This window comes from Girardinichthys multiradiatus, chromosome 19, assembly GCF_021462225.1.
Source record: "Girardinichthys multiradiatus isolate DD_20200921_A chromosome 19, DD_fGirMul_XY1, whole genome shotgun sequence".
Lineage (NCBI taxonomy): Eukaryota > Metazoa > Chordata > Actinopteri > Cyprinodontiformes > Goodeidae > Girardinichthys > Girardinichthys multiradiatus.
The window spans coordinates 28222578-28241187 of record NC_061811.1 but is presented as its reverse complement, the minus strand read 5'-3'; the positions used below and the strand labels follow the sequence as shown (position 1 = coordinate 28241187).

Below are 18610 nucleotides of genomic sequence, written 5' to 3'. Positions count from 1 at the left end.
CATATTTCAGTTGACATTGAAGGTGATGGTATATGAGCAGACTCGTCTATCTTGATGGGAAAGAGATTAATCTGAGTCCATGATATTCCAGCATAATCTAGTTTATGAAAGGCTTGAGCCTTGGTGGTTCTGATTTCTTTTTATTTAAACCCAACAGTTTAGGTCAAACTGGTTTAAACCTTTACACGTGTGGCTTTTTCAGAAGATCACAAACACACATAAACTAGATCCGAAAGACTTCCCGAATAACCTTCCCTGACCTCACTCCTGTTGGTAATTTCTGGGCTATGTTTAAAAGCCAGGTTCAGTGCAGGAGACCCACCAATTTTAATTAACTCTACCAGATGTGATAAGAAGAGTGGTCAAACATCTAGCCAGAACCAAACCAGGATCCAAATATAGGTGTGGGGGTGTGTATAAATGTAGGCCTTCGTGTATAGTTTTGAGACCAGGTTGATTAAATAATATTTGCATTAACTTTGTTAACTTTGTGCAACTCGTTCCTATTTCTATTCTGAAAAACACAATAAAAGTCCAAAATTTATCATGATGATAATTCTAAATATGTTACCAGTACCATCTTTGTGCTGAACGATCAACTTCAGCCTTTGTACTTTTGGCGAAAGCAGAAAAATATCCAAGCACTTCTGTGAAGACGCTACTTTTTGTTTTGTCACTTACAAAATCTTGCTGAATATCTGTGAAGTCTTTGCCGTATTTCTCGAGCGCTTCCTCGAACAAGTTGGCCTCTGAGGCGCTCCACTCCTCCATTTCATCCCTGCAGAGGACGGGCCCACCCTGAGGCACCAGCGCCGCGATGGCTCGAGTCATGTCATAGCTGCTAGCATGGAGCGTGTCCATGGCGTGGAACTGGAAGAAATCCATGTGGCGGAGTTAAAATGTTAAACAGTCGCTAACAGACAAGGTTATACCCCTTCATGGGCAGCATGGTGTTGATCTAACCCGAACCCACTCTCATGTATCTCACCAATGTGATGTCCCTGGAGGCCGCGGCAGCACTCATGTGGAGGCTCGGCTGCCGGACAGAACTGCTGCAGTCCAAAGCTCTGGCAAATGTTCCGACTGACCTGTGGGATAAAGATGGGTTCAAAAAGATGCAAAAACAGAGATATTCTCCATCAAGGGCTTATTTACTCCTGGGGAAAAAAACAATCCAGACTGAACTTTCCAGATTTCTCAGGTCAGCAGAATGCCTGATGTTCGTAATCAACCACAGGAATAGTTCAAGTTTATTCCAGCAAACACCACAAAAAAGTGGCATTGCTGCCAAACGTATGACAGGTCCTCCCTGCCAGCAACCATCAGACTGTACAACCAGAACGGCTCCCAACAGATCCTGTAATAAACAATGACCTACCCATGTGGAAGCTCATTTTATGCACAATAGACCGTCTTTATATACAGAAATATATCATTTGTGTTTTTCTATTATTGTTTATTATATATTTTTATTTGTCTAGATATTTTATTATTATATTTTATTATGACAATTTCTCTTTACAGACTGATGTTCCTTTTTTAACGCATTTCTTTTCTTGCACAAAGACGCATGCAACTCACGATATGTGTACATTATTTATAAAATGAAGAAATTATGTTTTTTTATTTTCCTTTTTTCTCCTTTGTTTTTCCTTTTTAAAAGAAAAAGAAAAGAGGAAAAATAACTCGTTTTAAAATGAATTTTATCAAAAAATATTTGGATCCGTTTCTATGTTCATTTTTTAGGTTTTAGAATTTTTGTGTCGTTGAAGCTTTTCAATTTAGTTTTTCCATTTCCTTTATATCGGCTTTATAAATTCGTTTTTATTTCCTGTACTGTAGTGGTTTCTATGTATATCTGTGTTTAACCTGCGTGAAGCACGTTGTGTTTGTATCAAAATAAAGTTTAATAAATAAAATACTTCATGTAGTATATTAACATAACCTTACTTAGTGTTTAAACTCAGATTAATACTACATGATCATTTACGAACTATGTTCCTATTTAGAGTAAAACAGAAAAGCAATGCACTTTTAGGCTGATAAAAAGCTTCTCAGCACCTTCAATATTCACATATAATTTGTGATGCAGCCTGAACATTTAATACATTTTTAGAAATCGTCTTTATTAATTTCTTTTTAAAGTAAGTGTTTTGCATAGTCTGTTTTCCACACTGGAAAATATGAAAATTAACATACTTTTATATTTCAATACTGCACCGGAAACTGGAACTAATGCAGGACGAAGGACATCTTAGAAAAGCTGGGGGTTTTTTTTTTTGGGGGGGGGGGGTTCATGATAAAACAAAAATAAACTTGATTGTTTAGAATTAGAATTATTAGTGTTTCCTTTTAAAATAGTTTTGTTAGCATTTCTTAGCATCTTTGTTGACTTACCGAGCTACGACTAAAAACTGGTCGATCTGCTTCTCTGTTAGCGAGCTGTTGGGGTCCCAGACCTTCTCTTCTAGTTTCGCCAGGTCTCGGCCATCTTCCTCATCTGAATTTATCAACACACACACACAGAAAACCACACATGTTCCTTGAGATGTTCAAATACAACAGTGTTTGATCATCACAGGCATCCATGCAACAAAGAACTCTGAAAAATGCACCTTAAAACTTTACTAAATTCCTACAATGGAGATAAAAATTGGTCTCAGTGACTCTCCATGAACGCATCAAACTGCTGGAGCTTCTAAACAAACATAACTTCATTAGAGATGGCCTACCTGGCAACCTGTTACTGTTTGTTTTTTATCCGACTGTGCCTGGTTTGCAGTTTCTATCTTTTCTTTCTTGCTAAAACTCCAGGTATAAATTCATAACATGGTCAGAAATTGATTAAATGATTTGAATAAAAAGATTACTATACTGTAGCATTTCATCACATAGCATTAGGTTTTATATTATATATTACATTCTTTGAATAGAATTAAGCTTGTGGATGCACTGCCTTTTCCATGAAAGTACAAGTTATGCTAGCAGGACCTTGCAAAATTATTTATAGGAGAGAGCAGAAGCTTTTCTTGGCCGAATCCAATATTTTTTCTGTAACATCTAAAACAGAATAAATCTACTTCAGGTTTTTATATAGAGGTAGTTGCTCGGGGTGGGATGCTAAATTTTGGAGCTGGTCCAAGGAAAAAACCAACCCATCCTGGTCTTTGGACAATTGATTGGCCCATCTCTAGTTTATACCCTTTGGACCATCACTTAGAAGCACTTCGTTGTGAAGTAAATTAACATGATGCATGGTTTTTTACATTTTTAACAAATAAACTGAAAAGAATGGCATGCATTTGTAATTAGCCCCCTTTACAGTAATACAACTAAATAATACAACCTACCTTATGATGGATTATCTTTAAAAAAAACATTGGAACAGATTGCAGGTAATGGCAATATGACAAAATGTTAAAAAGTTCAAGAGGTGTGAATAATTTTATTAGCCACTGTAAACCCCTAGGACAGAGTTCGGATAAAAGGTATACAGGACCAGGTTCCCGCATTAAAGCAGTTATTTATTGGGCTACTCTGCTGTGCAGAAACATAGCATCAATATTCAGTGGGTAAAAAAACATTCCCTGAAAAAAAAACTACCTTCTTCTCTTAGAATCCAATGTTTTTTTAAACAGCCTAGATTAAGCTACCTTCATTCAGGAGGTCGGTGATGTCAGCCTGGTATTTGTTCCCAATGCGGATCTCCCCTTTATCCGCCAGCAGGGTCTTCTGCTGAGGGTCATACACCAGCGAGTAGAAGAAGGCATCCTGGGAATTACAGATGGGATGAAGGTTCAGACAGTAAGATGGGCAACCAGACCAACGAGTATGCTATATCTGACTGTGCGCGGATGGCTCCCTCTCCACTAGTCTCTCGTCTCCACATTACTGTGTTTGAACAGAACATTCTGGGTCAACATGCTGAATAATTCATCTGGAAACAGGAATCTTTACACTCGTAGACTCAGACCCACACAACCTTACACCAGCCCACAAATCTAATACACCGAATCACATATTTAGAGATCCCATGGTGCTGCTATGCATCTGCACCTGGGGCTGGAAGCAAAAGTAGCTTCATGGCCATACACACCAACATGCAGTCTCAGAATTATGAGCCAGTGCATGTATATGGATCTCTTTTATAAATTTCAGCCATCCTGTAATTTCTGTAATCCTGTGCACAAGCATGATTTCCATTCACATTAGGGCTGCACAATATCAATATGGCAATGAACTGCTTAAATAAATAGGAGCTAATTATGCAAAGGCAACATATTCATGCTCCGTATGCCAGCATCAATGTTGTAATGTTTTCTGTTTAAAGCAACAGGAAAGGTTTTCAGAGGGCACTATGATGTTCTGGTAGAGTCCGTAAGAAGCTGTACTGTCATGCAACTCTGTTTCCCTCTGCAGATAAAGCGGCAGCAGCCAGATGTATGTTTCTTAAGAAAACCATGTTGCTGGGAAGGAAATAATGTATTTGCTTTTTGGTCCATTATATGGATGGAATATCCACTATTTGGGTTTAAGTTTGCAGTATAAACCCAAGAAAACCACTTCGAACCCAAGACAATTTTTCTTTCAGTGCATTTGTTTGTCCCAGGTAGAAAATGATAAAATGTTAAAGGATAAATTTCATCTAAAGTCAGGAATAAATTCTAAAATTGTACATCAGAGTTGACCTTTCTATGAAAAAAAAAAAAAACAGAATTGGAAAATATTCTATGATTTGTGTTCTGTGTCTCCAGAGGGGAGAGGCCGCTTTTTTTTTATTTTCTGGTTGTTTAAATTAGATTTGGTTCTACAAAGAGCTGAAGAAATTCTCCAAATGGATTTTTTAGCCTTATATTCATATTAGCATTGTCTGAAATGCGACACTGCCATCCTTACAAGTACCAATATGCATGGCTCTAGACAATGAAAACAAAAATCAGCCACAATCAAAGAGCGAAGGAAGCAAAAGCCTAGAGTACATCAGGTTTAAACATCTTTAAAACCCTTATGCACACCACACATATTCTGCTCACACATTTTTCATTTGCACATAGCAGTTTGCTTGCAAGAAGACGTGTGAGCATGCTTTCATGCGTGGACACAAGCATACCTCTCTGTCCAGGTAGGACTTCAGGGCTTCGGTTTCATTCAGCAGCGTCACACAGCACTTGCCTCTGGAGTTTGACGAGGAAAAGCAAAGCAGAAAGATCCACAAGATGAAAGAAATAGCAAAATATGGAGGAAATAAGACAAAAGGCCATAAGGAACATTTTTAGTGTCTTGCTAAAGTGTTCATATCATTCATTTTATTTCAGGTTTATTTAGCAGCAGCATTTTGTAATGAAAAGCATGAAATCTTTTAACCGTAGGTGTCATTATAGACATTGTTGTCTATTTAAACACCTTTTCCTCTTCAACATGACATCCTTGTTGCCATGTTAGCGCATATGGTACATTATTCTGAAAGTTTGACCATTAGAACACAAATTGGACAACCCTTTTGAGTTAATAGGGACAAAACCGTCCGCTTCCAAAACATGCTAAAAATAGTATTTTTAGCATGTTTTTTTGTCTCTTTTCTGCAGACAACGTCCTCCCGGCTCAAAACTATGAAACTAAATATTTTAATCCTTTAAATCCCAGTTTGATTAATCAGTGTCACTGTGATTTACTTAAAAGAAATCTCACCAAGTTATGCAAAACATTAGTCAAAATATTGACTTTTATGCATTTTACAACACTAGATCATGAGGGCATCAGTCTAATTCAAAAAACAGCTTTTAAAATAGCAGACATTAATTTTTTTAGGTTAAAACTTCCGTTTTGATCTTAATGATCATATGCTCAACAATAAATAGGGTTTTATGCCAGTTTGATAACATGATGCTAATATTTTACATAACAAATATTGAGGCGGTGGGATATTTTTAATCACCTTTGGATATTTGCCAGAATTATTGATTTTTATGTATTATTAGTTTTTCTGTAGTAAACATTTACTACCCTGTCAAGTCAGTTGAGGATAAAAATATTCCGGTGTCATTTTCAGCTTTTGCAAAATATGATTCTTATTATCTTACAGTTTTATGTTTGGAGGAAATGGCAAAATAATTTCAAATTCTTTTTTAAATTTTAATTTGTAGCATTTATTTTAGGGAGCGGAAATTTCTGTCTTTAATGACTTCAAAAAGGTAGAAAATTAAAGTGACACCTCAAGGTTAATCAGCTTTTACAGTCTTACTGTACATACATTATTAGAATTTCCAAACAATCACCTTCATTTTAAATACTCTAGGTTTTTATTTTGCACCCGCCCCAAGAAAAAAAAAATGTGAAACCTTCAGAGAGGCCCGCTAAAACTAACGAGGCCAGCCACTAGACTACCTGATGTGTGTTGCTGGTAAGGACTCCAGCTGGCGGGACAGGAACAGCTCTCTGTGTCTGAGCTGGTGCTTCAGCTTCTCTGGGAGATCAGCCATCTCTGAATTCTCCATCTCCTCCTCCAGCTCCCCTAGAGTAGAAAGAAAAAAACAAAAGGGGCACAGAGGTCAAACATACGCACATCAGATGAGGCGGAACAATGCCGTCCTCTGGGGAAAACGGTAGGAATGAAAAATCTGTCGGCAGCTGTGGATACAGTCTCAGGTGCAGCGAGAGGACCTAAAACAGGGAGATGCGCACTTGATGAGCCACAACAATGAGCCCCCAAGAGAGACGAGCTGAATCTCACCAATTCTGTCTACAAGAAAAGTGCCACAAGAAACAAGTTTGCATATAATTCTGCTCTGTCTGAATGAAAACCCTGGGATCCTTGTATCGCCTTCAGATTTGTTCAGGTATACAGCTGCTGCTCTGTACAGCTCTTTTATCTTAATCACAGAAGCAATAATGAGCTCAGAAGGATTGTACTGGGGTTTAAAAAATTACCTCTGATGTTCTTACTACAAAACAGTGTACATGAAATTATAAAAGCTTCCTGCGCAGCTATCAATCACAATGGCAGGAGGTTCTAAAACCAAAAAGGTGATCTACCGAGAACTAAGGATAAATGTCATGAAGGGGTTGAATACATTTGAACAGCAGGGCTCATGAAAGTAGGATTTTGTTTTCAATTTTGAGAAATTAAGTTATTGAAGTCTTTCATTGCGAGCAGCAGCTAGTTTCTATATATTTTGAATAAAAGCTCATTTGTAGCAAGTTGGGAGTAGTTTTAGGTACAACTACATAGCAAAACCATGCATTCGCAGTAGTATCAATCTCCTTAGTTCTCCTTAGCAAAAGATTAAACCCAGATGATTTTTTAAGGTTTTTATCTGTGGTTTAGGTGACCAGTGCAGTTGGTAACACTGTTGCCTTGCAGCAAGAAGGTGCTGGCTTTGAATCCCGGCCTGACGTCTTCTGCATGGAGTTTGCATGTTCTTCCTGTGCATGCGTGGGTTCTCTCCAGCTAAAGCTGTGAGATTAACTGGTCTCTCCCACCCTCAGCTATTAGCATGTGTGCATGGTTGGTTGTCCTGTGTTGCTCTGTGTTCCCTGTGATAGACTGGTGACCTGTCAAGGGTGTACCACGCCTCTCGCCTACTGACCGCTGGAGGTGGGCACCGAAATCATGGGAAGGTGAGACGAGAACAACAGAAGTATCAAAGGCGAGGGGGCATAAAAACACACTAAGAAATGAAGAGAGTGATGAAGAAAAGAAATTATCAGAGCGAGAGAGAAATAATAAGTGAGAAGAAGGAGGCCTAAGAGAGGAGAAGTGAAACTAAGAGCTCAAGAACAGTCAGTACGTGCTGCAATTCATTTGGAGTTTCATTAGAGGAAGGGAGAGAGAGGAAGAAGGAGAGAGGGAAAAGGAGAGAGGGAGTCTGGGAGCCGAACAAAAGCAATCAAGGGATTTTCAGGAGAAGAGATGTTTGTCCAAAATCAATAAGTACTTCTTCACTCCCTCACTCTGCCCAGCACTCAGCACCCAGCAGACACACCGTCAATGCCCAGGAAGAGCAGCACGTTTACATGGATACACTCTGCATGGGCCTCACTCTTTCTTCTGCCGTTCCCTTCTGGAGGTGGCGAATCATGGACCAAACAGGAAACCATGAAGTGTTCAGTTAAGGTTCCAACAAATTTACCATTTAAAAAATTCCAGTTTTCCAGACTAAAATTCCTTTGAAGCACAGTTTGCAATATGTGATCTCTTTATTTTGTTTTAAAACAAATTCCAAGACATGTCAATTACTGTCTGATTGGGCTCTAAACCAAAGTTTCAAGACCACAGGGCACATTGGGTCCCAAGGCCAAAAGAAAAGGCAGTGATTTTTCAAACATTTCTCCATATATACAGTATATTTTTCCTATACTTATCCAGAGTTGGAAATGATTAAATTCAAAGTTAAATGTTTCCAGAATGGGAAGGTACCAAAAGGAATCTTGCAAGTGGCTGGATGCATAACAGATATGCTAACGTTAGCTTCCTATTCACTAACCTAATTTTCTAAGAATAGGTATTAATTAGCAAACAAAAAACACTCTACATCTTTCAACATCTTTTCTTGTTTTTCTTCAATTAAAGTCATATTAATAGGCACTCCACCAAAAAAAAATAAGAAAAAATGTTTCCTCTTTAAACCTAATAACCAAACAGCTTTGACAAGAAAAACGTGGCAGCATAAAGACCTATACAGTACACAAGAGTAAAAACTGCAAATCCCAGCATGCTTTAGAACAGAAGCTCACCTTGGTGCAGGTGTTTGCATCAATGAATATACCAGCAGCTGACCCTTATGTGGTGAAAGCAACGTGTCCACAGTTTGTAGGCGCATGACGTTTACTGATGGTGCCTGAAAGCCACACGCAGCTATTGGTGAAACTTCAAAAGTGCCGCCAAAAATAGCAAAACTTAAATTAACAAAAACATTCATTTTAACTCCACTCTGCACTTCTGCAGCAGTTCAAAGTAATATGCAAAACAATACAGTTTATACAGATATAATAATGGATTGATAATATGGATCTAAAGTGAGGCATTTCCTGATATATTGGGTGTTTTTTTTCACCTCAGTCATTTAATCTCACATTTCTTGTCAGCACAACAGACTTGACTCTGAAGACATGTTCCTTCTCCCAGAATCCCATTTAACTGCCTTGCAGAGCTGAAGGCTGCCTCTGAACTATACATTGGAACTAATCTGTTATTTTATATGCAATTACATGATTTTTATGATTTTATGCAACTTTGGTAGCTTTACCTTGACTATAAAGGCATACATTTACAGCATGTTTACAGAAGCAATTTAATATGATGCGTTTGTCTCATGCATGCATCAGTGACTTTATACACAAGCGAGGTTATCTAGCAGTCCATCGGTAGATTGGACCTTCCAGCTGGCACCTTACTGCAAGTCCTTGAGTGGCAACTCAACTTCTCAGTGCACCCACACCATACTCTCTACAAATTGCCTCTCCATCTCACCTGTCCCAGCCAATTATCAATTATTGATGAATGGGTCGCCTTACTGGCCTGAGAGACAGAAGGGGGAGGTGAGGGAGAGAAAAGAACGGGCCTGAGGGGGAGACGTTGAGGTGAGGAGAGCACAGCTGACTTTTATTGCCTTTATAAACTCACTACACTCAATATGCACTGTGCTAATGTGGAGGCAGGACTGCAGACATAAAGTGGCATCTAAAACTTCTTCTTAAATAATATTGGTCTTGCAAACAAAAACAAAAAAAACAATGCAGGTGTGGAAGATGTTACTGCATTAAGAAGACAAAGTTAGCCATTTTTTAGCATCCATAAAAGCTGTAAGAAGTTAAGACTCTTGACTATGGAGGCATGTTTGTCGTTAAGGTCGCTCCAACAAACAGCTAAAATTCGGACAGTGTTGGTATTTTCACTTCTTTGCCACTTCATACCTTTGCAATATTTATTGTTTCGTATCCAACTTTTTTGGGCAGGAAAGTGTGGCGTCTGACCCAGGTCTTCCATTCTTACCTACATTGGGGAACTGACCCAGAGCCGACTTCAGTGGATGAAAGGAAGGCTACATGGGATACATTAAAGTCGCTGTATTTTCTACTTCGACGCTTTTATTCTCTGTCATTGAACATGCTGGATTTGGAAAGTTGGCAGCTTTAGGGAGTTAGGGTTAGGGTCTACATTATTTTAGAGAATACACACAGAGGTCGTTGTTTACAGTTAGTGAAACTAACCGTGCTAATTGTCCTAACCGCTGATATAAGATCCTAAAGACAGCTTAAAATGACTGCTCCAAGTCATGTTGTATTTGTTTTGAAATAGTAAAACCCTGCAGCGATCGCTCTCCTGCATGCACACAATATGATGCTGCCTCTCCTAAATAATTCATGGCAAAAAAAGCCTAAAAAGGAAATATTTTGATAGCTGTTAATTACAGCTTTTAAAATGTAAATTGGATCAGCTAAACTCAGTCTCAACAACTCATAGCTTTACAACGATTGGAAATCTGCCACAAAACCCTGATCATTGCATCATTAACAGTTGCTAATTGTTGAATGCTCACAGCTGGACGCTGTGGAGTGATTCAACAAATCGTAAAATAGCTCCAAGCTCCATCTCAGACTAAACATGCCTTACAACGTTAAAAGTTTCAACTCATAACAGAAAAATAAGAAAAAAACAAACTTCTCAGTTTTGGCTTGTAAAGCAGAATTGTCTTTAAAAATAGAAGTTAAAGACTTCTGGATGTCAGCACAAACAGTTTCCTGTTGGCCCAGTAAAAGACAACTCTTCCAGTAAGGTTGTTCCATGTTGAATGACCTTTCCATCATTAAAGTGCATTGTGAAAATATTTTTTCAATCCATCGCAGATTCTAAACAAGAATAGGAACCAGAGGAGCACAACAATCCATAACAAGGCAGCACCAAGAGATGATCCTTTTTTATATAACGTTGTTTGCATTAGATTATCATGGCACCTAAACTCCTTTTTGTATATGTTAGATATTTTATTAGAGTTCTGCTCCCTGAACGGATAATTAGAAACCGTGATCTTCATTCAGTTGAGTGAGCAGAAAAAACTTAATCAAAGAGATACAAGCGAGGCAGCTATAAAATGTGTTCAGTCGCTGCTATGAAACACAATTTAAATGTAAAAACATAAGCACAACTAGGTTGCTATAAATTGCATAAAACCTTGCTTTCTCCCCTAACCAGTGTCATTTTACAAATAGCATTTAGACCACAGTTTACAGAAAGAAGGCACCACCTATAAAATAATTGAAAAAAAATCTGTTTGAGTCATGGCAAATTCATGTGTTTGAAAGGAGGGGCCTCAGAGCCAAAATGTCAAGTTCTCCGCAAAGGCTGTCCCCTCAGGAGCCCTACTTTACTCACAGGGAGGGACTAAAGCTGGAGTTGAAGGCCTCACACTGAAGGAGCACTCTGAAGCTCTGCAAGCAAAATATTTGATCAATGACTCACAGAAGACACAGGCTTATATATACATATACAAACAGACCACCACAGATCCATTACCAAAGTAAAATTAGCACCCAGAGGCAGCAGTTATGCAGCAGTTATGCATGCATGTGCATACATCTGCAACCATGCACCCAGAGGTTGTGAGGTTGTGGCTACAGAAATGCAGACGGTGATATTACCTACGCCCATGTGGTAAAGCACAACTCTTGCCATTCATTTTTTATTAGAAATGTTGAAACTGTAAGAACACCCCATCAACAAACTGCACCCGTCATAGAAGAATCTGATTCAAATACCAATCTACTTAAAACTTTGTATTTCAGAAGTTCTAATCTACACTTTTCTCTAGACTTTTTAATTTTTTTCCAAAGCTGCAACAACAGTTTTTTTTGTTTTTGTTTTTTTTTTTCTTGCTTTTAACACATTTTTATTGTTCGTAGACAACACTCTGAACCACAAACCTGCATGAACAGCCCTGCCAATACAGTACCACATGCTCGATTGCATCACAAGCCGACGCTGGGTGGTGCAACCAAACAAACAGTCTAAGCCTTAATGCCTCCTCCGTGGACAGTATTGGAAGAGGCTTGTATCTACACGCATTCAAAAAGCCCGGTTGGTCTGTTTCAGACTCACACAAGAGTTTTCACACCCTACGAGCCAACGTAGCCTGCCACACCCAGCCAGACTCTAGAAGTGTGCTTGCAATCCTCCCCATGTTGAAGGCAGTGTGTCAGAGTGTGGAGGACAGCACCACGTACTGAAAATGGTAGACTGGGTTAAATCAAACCGTGGAAAAATTGTGTAGTAATACTTTTATGATCCAATATTTGAGAAGTTGCAGTTTTAATGCTAATCTACTAATCTAATATTAAACTAAGACAATATTTATTTAATTAAAACACAGACGTAATGTGAGAAAAACTGACTAATGTTTCAATTAATAGGTTAAGTGGCTGATAGTTACTGCCAATTAAATGCACTGCATTATGTTTATTTTTCATTCTATCTATGAAATCCTGTTTATGGTGCAAATATTTTATTGGTATGCTCATTTTGATCTGTGCTGAATGAATTTGGTGATCAAGTGGTTTTGTATTCTTTTCTATAAACTTGTAAATTAATAGCCTTTTAGCATAATTGCCTAAGTCATACTGTGAGTTAGGCATCATTCCAAGAGGCTAACGAAATGCAGAAGAGCATTTGAGGAGTTTTCATATTCAGTTGAATGTTTAGAAACAATGCCAAGCAGGAAAGAAAGCAGCAATGACAGAGTAACTACTGCCCCTACATTTAAGGCCAGTTATGTGTCATTCTCCAGGGAGACATTAACATTTTAGATGGGCGTAAATCCTCCCAGAAATAAACTTCAGACAAGTTCATTCCTCAGTTCAGAGCCCAAAAAGATAGCAAATCCTCCCATAATAGGGGAGTGACAAGTTCATGTTGACTTCCCGTCCACATGAACTCGTTCTTGTGAAGTGTTACAGTTGCTAAGGCAGCATTATTTGGTCTGGTGAAAATTTGGTCTACAGTTTAAAGTTATACCAATAAGATATAAGAGAAAATAAGAATGTGAGGAGATTTTTCTCTGGCTGTATGGAGTATAAAGTAACATAGTGCAGTCAATGCCGGTCAGCTGGCTGAAAGATGACAAACCCTTGCTCACAAAAAAGACAAACTGTTCTGCATTTATTGCTAAAAACATAGACAATCAAATATTTTTATTCTAGTGGTAATAATTGCTCTAATAGTAGATTACTATAGCTTAAACAATATTTAAACAGTAGGATCATGTTACACATTTATGTCTGAAAGTTTTGTAAATATAGTAATACTGTGTGTATTTCTGCTCAAGGATACCCAGCCATGAGTATCTCCTACTGGCACCAGCCCAGTCCAGTAAAAGAGAGGAAATCAATAAAAAATGTGTGTATTTTTCCTGAGAAAAATAAAATAATAATATTTCCGCCTGGTACATGGAGTTTCACTGCGGTAGATACAGCTGACACAGATGGATTCTGGTCAAGATGCTGAAGATCATGGAGAGTTGGAAGCATCATAGTGACAGATGAGTGGATTGATCGCCGCTGAGCTCATCATTGAAATATTCAGCTATAATATTGCAATGCCCAATTTTCTCATATCATGCAGTGCCTACTGGCTACCTAACCAAGCTAATGTTAATATTTAATGTAGATCTAAAGGTTATAAAAGTCAGTGGATCTCTAGAAACAGAGTTTAATATAATGTGGCTCTGAATTAAATAAATCCAGTTTTTCTCTCTGCTCAACTGACTTCTTTGGCGATGACACAACAGTCCAAATGGTTCCGGCTTTTTAGCAACAGGTTTATGTTACCTGCAGCAAAGATCTCCGTTATAAATCTTTCTTTTGCACATCCTTCTGTTGGATTTTCCACATAACTGAACAGCATGCCCTTTTATCTCGTTTGCACCCCATTTGCCGACCCTTCTCTCGGTAAAATATCCAATCACCGACAGGCAACATGAGGTCTGAAGATTACTGAACTTGCCTTTGGCACAACATCTCCTGCAAATGAAGAGCTGCACATGAACTATTCAGCACTTAACACACACACAAACACACACACACACACACACACACACACACACACACAAACACACACAGCAAAACAAAGAAGAAACAATTTTCTCTACAAACAAGTCTGCCGTCTGGATCAGTGCAGTTAAAGCCCTTTTGATTTCAAGCTTGAATAATTTAATGTTAGGGCTTTTTACCTCTACAGTGAAAAAATAACAGAAAAGGGTCTTTAGCAGAGAGAAGCATTTTTATGGCAGGGCTGGCGGACATGTTTTTGATGCCTGATGCTTGCTGGTTGGGTTATGGTCGGTCACTCACTGGCGTGTTTGTCTGCCAGAGCGATGAGTGTGCTGGAGATGTCCCTGCGCCGGTAAAAACACACCACTTTGGCCTCCACGTTCCCATTGGCTGTCTGGAAACAAGAGACAATTGGCGTTACCAAGGCAACAAGTGGTGCCGCACAAAGAACACATACACACACTGAAATTTTTTTAAAAAGAGCCAAGACTTGCTTTATTTAATTTAATTTTTTTCTGTAAAAACAAAGCGAGATGTTGAAGCATTTACCAAAAACAAAAAGACTCAAGAAAGGTTTAATGTTTTGAAGAGGCTGAATTCTGTTGTATTAAAAATGTTTTAAAAGTAACAGTGGTAGAACAAAATTATTTTAAACTTTTACTGAATTCTGCCAGCAAGGAGGACAGCACACTCTCTTTGTTTTTAAATCATTGAAATCCAACTTTACAGGACCCTCAATGTTAAAACTAAACCGTTCTTAGTCTGCAACTTCAAGAGAAGTTGCACATTAGATAGTAGAGATGCACCAAGGGACCAGAAATAGCCAGTTGTCAACTTTATCAGCTCTAAACAAGGACCAGCCGTTCAGAAATCTGAATCAGTCAACGTACCATACCCAAGAAAAATCAGGTCACTGTGACAACAGTCTTTGGTGTGGATGCCGTGACTGAGCCAAGGAAACTCAAAGTTAGCCCTTTTTAGTGGCTTTATTGAGGCAGCGAGAGAGAGCAGGATAACAGAGAGGCTGAACAGAGTACAGCAAGGTTGCTCTATTTCTTTTGAGCCTGTAACCTGTCTGTCATGGAACAAGATGGATTTGGAAATGTTGGTAGCCTTTAGGAAGGCGAGGATCTACATCTACAAATTATACAACGTGAGCGTAGATTCAGTTTTTGTTTGGAGAAGTTCTGACTTGTCAGGATATTTCTCTTCTCCTTTTGTACATCTAAATAATTCTTAGACTTGGATCCGAACCCTTAGCATGAGGAGGCCGACGGGGACAGGCAGAAAAAAGGCTGATCTGTGTTATCCACATTAAACAACTTCCACATTTTCCAGCAGAGAGGCCTGGATCCAGATTAGTTGTGTCTTTATTATAAAACTGGTTTCACTGCTTTAAGTGCAAAACAGATAAAACATCTGAAGCACACAAAGGTTAATGGAAGGATTTTAAATGCCAGGCTGCAATTGTAAAAAATATTTACAATAAGTCTTAATTTTGGCCGGCCATATTTATTTTAATACGAGACAAACTTCAAAGATAACAGTATTTTGGGCAATTAGTTTTATAAAGCCTTAGAGAGATGTCTACGTTGCAATAGTCCTTAGTTTACACCTTTATTTTAACCATTTTAGTGCCTTCTGCAATAAATGTGCAACACAGAATGAACTTTACCTCTGAAATATGTTTTGAATATTTTCCTCAACAGCTGGAAAAATTGCTGAATTTGACAAACAAAATGGAATCCACTACAAAAGTAGTACTTTCTGAAGTAAGGCTTTCCGAAACACCGACATCTTCCAAAAAATGAAAAAACTCGACGCTTAGTGCAAAGCTTAAGACAGAACAATACCCCGGCAATTTTTATGAATCAGGGGAACAACTTTTCTGTACGCTTTGTCAGCACACGGTTGAGAGGGCACATAAGGATGCACATGACGACTGACAGTCAAAGGTTCACATCAGAAACAGAGGGAAGGAGCGCGCTAACACGAACTTATAAACACTTAACTAAATCAGCAGAAACGAGGCTTTATTCAAGATTCTGTTGCAATGTGCCGAATTAGTTCCTCCAGAAAAAATGAAAAACACTTTTGTAAAAGTGTGAAAACAAACACAAAAAACTACAGATTTTAGTTTTTTGCGAAAGGAAGATTTTCTTTAATTCAACATGTAAAACATGATATTCTTTGTTTTGCACATAAAGGTTTTGTTATTTAAAAAATAAATACCTGGCAAACACATTAAATGTTCTGCTAAACCACAGCACTTTGTTATATGTGTGAAAGTTAAATAACAGTCGTTAAATGTGGAACTCTTTGGATAAATTATATTGAATTTACTCCACAATTAAAAACACCTCTGGGTTAATAAATATGGCTAGAATGGAAAAAGTGGAATTTTGCCTCACATAGCCTTCAGATCCTTTTATTTTCTTAACATGAAAACATCATCAGGTTTTAAAAAAAAACACATTTTTCTATACATGCATTTGATCCAGCCTTTTCTTTAGGAGGTGAAATAAAGACACAAACAATGTTAAAGGATTGGGTTTGTTGCACGGAGACAGAAGCGTTAACAACTGATGCAGACTAGATTAGTGTCACATTCAAGGGTGAAAGGTCGACCTCTGACACCCACTCACCTTGTTCAGCTCCTCTATCCTCCTGATCAGCAGTGGGTTGCTGGATGAGTTCTCAAAATAAACGTAATCTGTGGTGCAAGAGGAAGAGAAAAAGGACAAAGAAAAAAACTATGTTTAAATCAAACAGCATGTCAATCAGCATTTTAGAGTCACTCAGCTACACAGGGTGTCTCCATTTGGACATATTGACTGCTTAATTAACAAGTGTCCACCAGACATGTCGACAAAATGTGAATTTGACTTGATTAAGCTAATTTCATACGCAGAAGGTCCCATTGTAGTCGGGAAAGCTGACTGAATGAGATGTTGATGCACTAATGCACATCTAAACACAAAACAAAACTGGCGCTGCAAACCTTCAATTCAGCCTGCAAACCTTGAATTTCCTCAACCCTCATGCTCTCTTTGTCTTTCGCTCCATTCATTCTCCTTCTGTTTAGTGTTGTTTGCATGCGCAGTGGGTCTGGGCTTGTGTGGGTGTGATGAGAGCCTGTATAAGCTTTAACGTGTGTGTGTGTGTGTGTGTGTGTCTCCTGGCACAGCTCCAGGCCCATTGGAGGCTTAGCTCTCACCAGGATGTCCCCACAGGCCCTGGTCTTGGTAGGGTGCCTGGTCTTAGCCCTGCATGTGTCTTGGCTGAGTGTTTTCAGATTATACACAGCACTTGGTAAACTGCCTGGTGCTGGAGCTCTGCTCTAGTCACCCTGTGTCTATCCCATGCCATCTCTCAACACCCCTTGGTGCTGTGCTCTTGACCTCCAAGGGCAGGGATCGTACGATTTTCCACCAGGATAACCACAACAGACCCAAACTCTTGCCTTTATTTCCCACTCTGAAAATATCCAACACAAACTAGTTTCAGCACTGACCCACCATGCACTCAGGATGTGACCGACAGCCAAAACTATCCTTAATTTCCCAAAGAGCCAGCATTAAATAGAAAAGTCCCCAGTTCTGGTGTTTTTGGACTATTTTTCATTACTATAAATCATTATAAATGTCACATATTTAAATAAGTACTTATTGCAGAACATAAACAGATTTCATGGCTACAAAATTGGTTATTTAAACAACAACTCTTAATGTTTTACCTTTATTTTAATACATTCAAATCAAGTAGATTTGGGGTTTTGGTGTCAGTAAATCCTTTTGATTAACAAGCACCATTAGGTTCTTTTCTTATGATGAGGGGATGTGCTTTAAGCTTGGCACCCTGTTGTAAGCATTTTATTCATACAGCAAATTTAATAAAGTTCACACTGTCCAAAGTGATGTTCCCATTTATAGAATTGTTTAAAAACCAACAACGAATCACTAGGTAACGAGAATGTTTTGAAACGTCAAGCAGACAGACACCCAAAATTATTCATAATACTGGCGGATTTAGGTTGAAGTAATCACTTCAATTTTTACAAACATGTTTCTTCGGACTGGAAGTAAGAAGCTCTTGGAGTGGACCAACCAGAATCTGATGGAGAATCTATAAAGGGAGCGAAAGATTAGGGTGATGGCCAGGACGCCTTCCAATCTCAAAGACTTGCAACTCGCCACCAAAGATAAATGGTCCAAACATGCAAAAAGCTGATCAGCTATGATAAGAGGGGTTGGATTGCAATAAAGATCTTTCCACTGATTATTGAGAAGGGTTAAAATAATCTGACATGTCATTTTCTTATGAAATGTAAATCATGCCTGTCTAATTTTCTATCAGAAACATCTTGGTTAAATGAAAATAATATTAAGTCTAAATATCCCAGGGGTATGAATAACTTTCCAAAATGCTAAAAGTCCATGAAAGTGCTGGAAGCAAAACCAACCCAATCCAGCTCCCTGTATGGTGCCGCCATACTGAGCATTTAATAACTTTAACAACAGCTCTGGTTGTGATGAACAGACAGCTATTCTCTGGGGCTGCAGCTTCTACA

At 38.5% G+C, this 18610-nt stretch overlaps 1 protein-coding gene across 2 annotated transcripts in view; it reads right to left on the bottom strand.

Annotated features, from left to right (window-relative positions):
- The window catches only part of mta1 (metastasis associated 1), a 45951-nt gene that overhangs the window by 12878 nt on the left and 14463 nt on the right, over positions 1–18610 (bottom strand). For both annotated transcript variants that reach the window (XM_047345386.1, XM_047345387.1), the window contains exons 2-9: positions 16686–16753; positions 14341–14434; positions 6385–6511; positions 5111–5174; positions 3654–3771; positions 2398–2500; positions 989–1088; positions 682–870 (exon numbers count right to left, since the gene is read on the bottom strand). In XM_047345386.1, the coding sequence (XP_047201342.1) occupies positions 682–870; positions 989–1088; positions 2398–2500; positions 3654–3771; positions 5111–5174; positions 6385–6511; positions 14341–14434; positions 16686–16753 (863 nt within the window). The remainder of the gene's footprint in view (positions 1–681; positions 871–988; positions 1089–2397; positions 2501–3653; positions 3772–5110; positions 5175–6384; positions 6512–14340; positions 14435–16685; positions 16754–18610) is intronic.